This window comes from Orycteropus afer, unplaced genomic scaffold (assembly GCF_000298275.1).
Source record: "Orycteropus afer afer isolate SDZICR_OR568_19922 unplaced genomic scaffold, OryAfe1.0 scaffold00085, whole genome shotgun sequence".
In the NCBI taxonomy this organism is placed as follows: domain Eukaryota; kingdom Metazoa; phylum Chordata; class Mammalia; order Tubulidentata; family Orycteropodidae; genus Orycteropus; species Orycteropus afer.
In genome coordinates, this window is record NW_006921672.1 from 8,777,232 (window position 1) to 8,785,787 (window position 8,556).

The 8,556-nt window shown below is 43.7% G+C and overlaps 1 protein-coding gene across 1 annotated transcript in view; it reads right to left on the reverse strand.

Moving 5' to 3' along the window:
• Positions 1-6,371: 6,371 nt before the first annotated feature.
• Positions 6,372-8,556, reverse strand: part of TOP2A (DNA topoisomerase II alpha) — a 36,949-nt gene continuing 34,764 nt past the window's right edge. The window contains exons 32-34 of the mRNA XM_042781109.1: positions 8,019-8,162; positions 6,811-7,013; positions 6,372-6,500 (exon numbers count right to left, since the gene is read on the reverse strand). Coding sequence (XP_042637043.1) covers positions 6,372-6,500; positions 6,811-7,013; positions 8,019-8,162 — 476 coding nt within the window. The remainder of the gene's footprint in view (positions 6,501-6,810; positions 7,014-8,018; positions 8,163-8,556) is intronic.

An 8,556-nucleotide genomic window follows, 5' to 3' on the forward strand; every position in this document is an offset into this window, starting at 1 on the left:
GGCGCTGGAGACGCAGGGCGGGGAAGTCAGGGGCGAGGACCAAGAAGGGACTCCCCCCTCCCACGCCCACGGGATGGAGTCCGTTAGACCTCTTTAACTTGAGGGTGAGTCAGGAGGTCGGATAGGCCTAGGTTCCTCAGGGTTTTGGTGGGCGCAAATGAGTTAATGGCCGGAAAGCGCGGGATGGGGAGGCGCTGAGTAGATAGGTGATTTTAAAAGATGAATTTCTGTCTCCTTGGGGTCTTTGGGTGCTGGCGAGGCGCCCCAACCTGGCCTTTTAGCTATGCACCCATGGGCCTTCTTGGTTAGACCCCAGGATCCTCTAGATTCCAGTTTTAGGAAGGAATCTCAAAGGTCAGTAGCCGCTGACTGGTGTTTGTGGGAGCAGACACCCATGGGTACCATAATGTGCTATGCGTTCCACGGACAATAGTGTTGCCTTCAGCCCAAGACTCCAGACCCAATTCTTATCCCTGGGAGAGGTGGGCCCAGCAGACCCAACGGGACCCACTTCCTTCTTACTCCACTCACCATTTCTCTTACCCTTTTTAACTGCAGTGAATTCCTCTCAGGATTGGGGGCCTGACACAAATGTAGCCCTCAGTTCCATAAGTCTATTAGGATTCTTTGTTTTAGGTACACCAGCCACCCCAGCCCATCCTGGTGGGAATGTGGCCTAACCTTCTCCCATCTGTTTTTGGAGTCCCTCTAGCCTCCCACATTTTATAGTCCCTCCCACACGTAAGTCCCCTCAGGCCCCAGCTGTCCCCAGACCCTCAACCAACAGCACTCACCCTGTGGTTGTGGCTGGAGCATCAGAGTTGAACACTGGGACTCAGGAGATGGTTGGGACCTGATACTCCTGGTCCTGCTTTCATTTTCCCTTTTCAGGATTTGGCTGGTATGGATGACAGTACAGGATAGAGAGGGGCTAACTCTCCCCCTTCTCTTAAAGGGACAGGGCAACCCTGCTGGCTGACTCCACCCTTGGGAAGAGATAAAGGGCCACACCCCTTGCTGGCCTTTGCCAGCCCTCCTATCAATCCCTCACCCACCCAGCTCTCATCCCTGTCTCATGGCTGTCTCCACCTGGAAGTGGGGGATGGGGTTAACCAGAGCCACACTCCTTACTGAGAGAACCAGGGGGTTCATGCAAGCCGTGCTCCAACAGACTCCCTCAATCTGGGAAGCCTACATACTCTATTAACTGACCATCCTCTCCAAAGGTGGTCCTCAGGGTTGAAGGGAGGTTGGGTGCTGATGTTGCTATTTGAAGAGGCAGCAACAGCCAATAGGTCCTGGTTCCAGCTCTGCCACTAACTTGATGTTGGACAAGTCACTTTTTTGGGCAAGAGTCTCCTCCTCCTTTGCCAACTGAGGAAGGTGGACCAGTTGATCCTCAGGTTTCCTTGCACCTCAAAGTCTTAATGGAGGGTCCCAACCATGTTAAAACTTAAAATCAAACCCACTGCCATTGAGTTGGTTCTGACTCATGCAACCCGATGTGTTAGAGTAGAACTACCCTGTAGGGCTATAATTTGTACGCAAGCAGACCACCAGGCTTTTCTCTTAAGGTGCCACTTGGTGTGTGAACTGCAAGCCGTTTGTGCCCAGGGACCTTCCCAGCCAACGCTGGTACAGAGAACAACAGAAAAAAACAAGCCCAGAAAAAATTCCATTAATGTGTGGAAAAACATTAAAATACCGAGTGGCTGGTTTTAGTGGTTAAATGAAAGCTTTTGCTTCCTTCCTGCTTTTCTGTTAATTTCCAGATGTACTGTATATTTGAATAGTTATTTTACATTGTGAAAGGTAACTAGAGAGATAGGCTCCCTTACCACCCAAGGCTCTTAATCTAGGTGGAGGGGGCTTAGGGTGACTGATGACAATCTAAGTGGCCAGGGAGGGGACACTGTGAGGTTGGGAAGTTTTATTTGTCCCCTCCACCTGTCCAGGAGACTGCCCAACCCCCACACTGTTCCCTCCCTCACTTGTGCATCTGCTCTGGGCTGGGGCTGCACTGAGCCACACACATATTAGCTCATTTAATCCCCTCAATGATCCTTAACTGGGAGAGTGGAGACTCAGGATCTAAGCCACTTATCCACTGTCATACAGCCAGTAAATAGCGGGTGCCTGTCTCATGCCCAAGGAGCTCTGGTAGCACAGTGCCTAAGGCATCAGACTGCTAACCAAATGGTTGATGGTTCAAACTCATCAGCCACTCCCTGGAAGGAAGACTGGGTATCTACTTCTGTAAAGATTGACCGCCTCGGATACCCAATGGAGGTCACTATGAGTCAGAATTGACTTGATGGCAGTGAGTTTGGCTTTTTTAGTTTGTCTCATGCCCTGCCAGACATTAGGACTTGCCTCCTCAGTGACTTGTCCTCTCAGCTGTGGGGGTGGGGGTGGGGGTGGAGGTGGTGTATATGTGGAGGGTGCAATGGGGGTGGGTGGCTACATGGATTTTTATCTGCTGATGAGCTCCTGACCTGCTTTCCGGAAGGGGTGGGTAATGTGTCCCTCATCCCTGCTGGCTCAGCAGCCTAGCCTGGTCTGGAAAAAGCTCCAGGTTAAATACTACTTGGGTGTGCCAGGGACTCCTCCCCAGCCTCATGCAGGTTCCCTTGGGAGTGAGCCTGGGTGGGGGGACACTACCTTGGACAAGGTCCAAATGAAAGAACATGTGCTGGGGGGGTTCCATATTTCAAAAACAGGATGTGAGGTGGGGGCACTGCTGCCTCCTCATCCCTGACCTCGTCCTGCTCATGGCAGAGCTCTTCCCCACGCCCAGCCATAGGGGCTCAGGGACACCATCTCCCCTGACTGGCCAGACTGGAAAAATCCCATCAGGCTTGTCTGGCTGTGGCACTGGAAAGAGGGAAGTGATGGGCTAGGGAGGGTGAGGAGTAGAGTCCATGGTCACCCTTTGCTGTCCCCAGTCCCTGCTGCCACAGGGCAAGGTGCAGGTAACTTCTAGTCTCTGGGGGCCTGTCTTCCTTCCCAGATAGCACGTGAGGAGGGTGTTGCTGATGCTGTGCAGAGCTGCTGGGTACCAGTCCCTTTCTTGGCCACGCTTGAACCTGGCGCTGGGGCTGAGAGGCCCATCCTGCCTAGTTCACATCCAGACTCCGTCTCAGACACCTCACTCTGGTCTTTTGCCTGCCTGTTGGGTATAGAGCCACTCTGTCCTTGTACAGATGCACATAGGCAGGCACATACAGGTACACACCTCAGTATGTTAACACTAGCAACATAATCAAGACACAACAGCATTTTCTGTCTCCCATGCCTCACTAGAATTTTTCAGTCTTTACAGAAATGTCTCCTTTCTGATATTTTTGTAGCTACCTTAACTGAAGTTTAATGCCCTACTTCCTAGTCCCCTTCCATCATCTCCAAGGAGTACCCCAAGTCAGCTCAAGATTGGTTGACCATATCAACTCCCCCCTGAAAATAGTTAAGTCCTGAATCCAAAGTACTACCCTGAGGACAGTCTCTGGAAAGTTACTGGGGACAGAAAACAAGGTCACCTATGGATTGGGCTTCTTGTACTCCTGCTAAAATAACATTTACTAGAATACCTTTTTTACACCTACCAGGCTGTTTGGGACCACCTTGAGGCCAGTGAAGATCTGGTCTCATTCAAAAGGAGAAATCTGACTCTAGAAAACACTGAGGAAAAAGTAAGACTGTGAAATGATACCATTACTTTGAAAAAGAGTTTGGCAGTTTCTTATACAGTTAAACATATACTTAACATATGACCCAAACATTCTACTTGAAGGTATTACTAGAGAGAAATGAGCAAAAAAAAAAAAAAAGTCCATATATAAAAAACTTCTACTCTAATGCTCATAGCACATTTTTTCATAATTTGCCTAACCTGGAAGCAACCCAAATGTCTGTCAACAGGTGAATGGATAAACAAGTCATACAATGCAATAATATTCAGCAAAAAAAAAAAAAGAACTATTAATACGTGCAAAATGGATGAATTTCAAAAACATTCCACTGAAAGCTAAACACAAAAAATATCTACTTTCAGTGTGGATTACACCTCAACAGCAAACAAAAATCCTCACAACTGGACCAATAAACAGTATCATGATAAACAGAAAATATTGAAGTTATCAAGGATTTCATTTTGGCTCTATAATCAACATTCATGGAAGCATCAGTTGAGAAATCAAATGACATATTGCATTGGAGAAATCTGTAAAAGATCTCTTTAAAGTGTTAAAAAGCAAAGATGTCACTTTGAGAACTAAGATGCGCCTATCTCAAGCCATGGTGTTTTTGATTGCCTCATCTGCATGTGAAGGCTGGACAATGAGTCAGGAAGACTGCAGAACCGATGCCTTTGAATTATGGTGCTGACCAAGAATATTAAATATACCATTGACTGTCAGAAGAATGAACAAATGTCTTGGGAGAAGTTGGACATGTTATCAGAAGGGACCAGTCCCTAGAGGACATCATGCTTGGTAAAGTGGAAAGTCAAGAAAAAGTAGAACCCTCAATGAGATGTCTTGACACGGTGGCTGCAATAGTTGAGCTCAAATGTGGCAACAGTTGTGAGGATGGCGCAGGACTAGGCAGTGATTTGTTTTGTTGTTCCTGGGGTCACTATGAGTCAGAACTGACTCGATGGCACCTGACCATAACTATGATTCCATTATATGAAGTTCTACAATACTGGTGTTTTGGTTACTTTATGCCACTGTAGCAGAAAATACCACAAATGGGTAGTCTTAAACAGGGCTTTATTCTCTTACAGTTTTGGAAGCTAGAAGTCTTGAGTTCAAGCTGCCAGGCTCTAGGGGCTGGGTGAAAGCCCTTCAGCCTTGGACTTCAGCTCTGCCTCTTGCTCCTGGCCCACTGAAGCTAGAGGCTTTCTTTACTTAGGCAGCTACTGGCTGCTGAGGCTGACAAACCCACGGTTGACAAGTAAAAAGGCACAGTCCCGTTATTACCAAACCACCTGGCAGGCCACTAATTCCAGTTCAGAGACAGTTTCAAGATAGGCAGGAAACATGGCAGGTTGCTCAATAATGATTCAGCTACATGCAGGATTCAAACGTGCCAAAAGCTGGAGACCTTCCTCAAAGTTGCTTCTTACATACTGGAAGCAGCTCACATCCCTGAAGCAGCTACTCAGCTGCTCCAGTAGATTCCACCATGGAGTTAATTACCAATCTCACCATGGGAATAACTACATCCAGCTGCCCAGCCAAGTTGATACATAACTTTAACTACCACAACTAGTATGTAAAATTTTGAGATGGAGAACGTCTCTTAGTACTCATGTACAAAATCCCAGGAAAAACCTGATAGGCCTCAGTTAGGTAATGGTGTCCATCTCCTGAATCTGTCACTGTGGCCAGGGGCTGTCAGGCCCACCAGAATACTATTGGAACAGTTCTCAAAAGGAAGTACAGAGTGCTGTATTTTAGAGTAGGGAGGATGTAGTACAGGAAAAAAAAAGGGGGGGGCACTCAGTGGATTGAAATCTTTACTTTTTATTTAAGTACAAAATTTTTGGAATTAAACTAAATAGAAAAACATAGTAAATATTTACAAAAACATTGATAACACCACTGTAGTTACACACATAACAATGCAGAAAGGTCTTGAAAAATTCCTAAGTTGAAATTACGGATATTCCACAACAAGGACGTAACAGCTCACCACCAAGTATGGCATTGATAGAATATGTAAGATCCAAGAGAGAATGTGGCTCCTAACTGTTGTGTAATCTGGTGCTGCCTAGGAATTAGTCAGACTTGGAGGCAGCCAGAAGGGACAAGTTAAGATTTGAGTCTAATTTTCTTTATCCTATTGACTTTGTTGAGGCTATAGAGACATAGCCAGGGTATGTTTCTTCATTCTTTGATGATACAGTTTTATCTGATGAAAAATTACTTAGAACACTAAGATAAAACAGAGGATTGATCATGGTCAATTTTCTGTTCATTGAAAGTAGGAGAGAAACCAGAGTAGATACTTTTCAGAGCGCTCCATTTTAGCTTAACTAATGGTCAACAACTAAACTATGCTGAAGTGACCACACAAGTATCTCTAGAGTCCAGAAAAACTTAAAATCAGATTTTAAAGATAAGAGAACAGACTAAAAACAGACAGACACAGCAGAGAGCAGAGAAAAAACAATGCCAATAATTGCTCATGCTTTAGATAACATTATAAAATGTTAAGAGGGGACTTGGGTCCTAATTTACTATACTTGGATGGTTCTGGATTAAAAATATCTTACCAATTAATTCAGAAGAGATGAAAATAAGAACTTTAGATAATTTTAAAACCAATCCTGGGCTCAATACCATTACTTAAAATAATCACCTCACATTTTAAAACAGATCATCTTCATCGGATTCTTCAAGATATTTTATAGGTTTCTTAGCTCGTCCAGATTTTGCCCGAGGAGCCACAGTTGAGTCTAAATCCAGCTGGAAGTCCTCGTTCTCCCCCTTGGATTTCTAAAAAAGAAAAGCCCAAGGAATTTATACAGTGTAAACCTGGCAGCAAAATTTCAATGTAAAATATACATCAGCAATTCAAGGAGATTTCCACCTTCTACTAAGTAGCAATAAGTAAATCCAGGGCAACTTTTCCCCATCAACCAAGTAAATGGCACATTTAGTGTTGTTATAACTAAAGTACATACACTGAAAGCTAATGAATTATGGAAATTAAATTTTCTTTAAAAATGTACCAAATTATTAAGAGCAAAGCTTGGTTTGTTTCAAAATACCTACAGCAAAAGGACTGACTGGGATAAACACTCACCTTGCTTGTCACTGCTTTAGAAATCATTTTCTCAAAATTAGAGTCAGAATCATCAGAAGTGGATGGTTTCCTTTTACGGGGATTCTTGGATGTGGCAGGACCAGGCTTTTTTTGAGAGATGTCAGAATTCAAGCCAGAATCTTTTTTGGTTCCTTTTGGCGCAGCCCTTTTTTTGGTGCCCGTAGTGGAGGTGGAAGACTGACCTGCAGGTGGACACAGACATTCATCATGGCCACTCTTAGATTAATTTTTCTCATTGTGAACTTTCTTAGCAACCCATTAATTGTTTAACCAGTGAGAAGACAATCTAATATAGCTGAAAATACAGTAGTGAATCAAAGCATTCTTAAGTTACTTTTTTACATTTTTAAGTAGACACATTTTACATTAAACATTTACAACTGCTTATAAATTCTATCTTTCATGTAAATTAGATGTCTGGTATTTTTAAGAAACATGCTAATGTTAAATCATTTGAACACCAATTTTGATTATAATTATCTAAAAGGAGTTGCTTCCACCTGTAAAGGTTTAATTTCAATATCAATAATAAATTTGGAAGATAACTATGGTAGTTTGGTTTGTGTGTCAACTTGGCTGGGCCTGGTTGAGTGGCTGGGCAGCCGATGGTAGTTAATCCCCATGAGGAGACTCGCAATCAGCTCCATGGTAGGATCTACCACGAGCAGCTGGGTAGCTGCCTTTAGGATGTGGTCTGCTTCCTGTATATAAGGAGAAGCTTTGAGAATGGTCTCTAGTCTATGGCACGCTTGGACCCTGCACGTAGCTGTGTCATTCTTTACTCAGCAGCCTGCTATGCTCTGCCGACCTTCGGACTTACAATGGACTTAAGTTACCGTGTGGTTTGGTAACATCGGGACTGTACTTTTTTACTTGTCAGCCTTGGGGCTTCTCAGCCTCAGCAGCCAGCAGCTGTCTGAGTGAAGAAATGCCTCTAGCTCTGGTGGGTCAGGAGCAGGAAGCAGAGCTGTACCCCAAGGTTGAGGAGCTTTCACCCAGTCCCTAGAGCCTGACACTCTGAACTTGGACTTAAAGCCTCCAAATTGTAAGAATAAACTCCTGTTTGTTAAGGCCATCCCGTTTGTGGTATATTTCTTGTCAGAGCGGCACTAGGGAACCAGAACACTAACAAATTAAAATTGATTCGCAGCAGTTAGTTAATCCCACTAGTAGCTCAGTAGGCTTACTTTTTGCTGCCATCGTCTTCTTCACTGTCACGTTCTTTTTAGAAGCTGGGTTTACAATTTCAGTTTCAGCTGGTAAATCAGCAGGAGGAGAGCTTATAGAAAGTGGTACATTGTCCTTAGCATCATCAGCATCAAGGTCTATGACTTCAAATCAAATGGAAAGAAAGAATACATACAAACAAAACTGAAAATCCACTGGCTGCTTTGTCTGTTCTATGAATTCCTACTTAAAGAGCAACTCTAACTTTTTTTTTGGAATATTTAAAACACGCTCTTATAAGTTGAACCCAAATTTATTTTCAAAGGCAGTACTTAGAAAATTTCATCTAAATTAGTAAAAATCTAGGAAAGATTTTGAATTTGATGTTCTTGTCTGTTTTAATGTTTATAAAACTCTTTCACATGTGTATGTTCTTTTTTTTTTTTGCTTTGTTATTCTTTTTTTCATTGTGATTTGGGTGAAAGTTTACAGAGCAAATTTGTTTTTCATTCAATAGTTCATAGACATTTTGTTTCATTACTTGATTGCAATCACCAT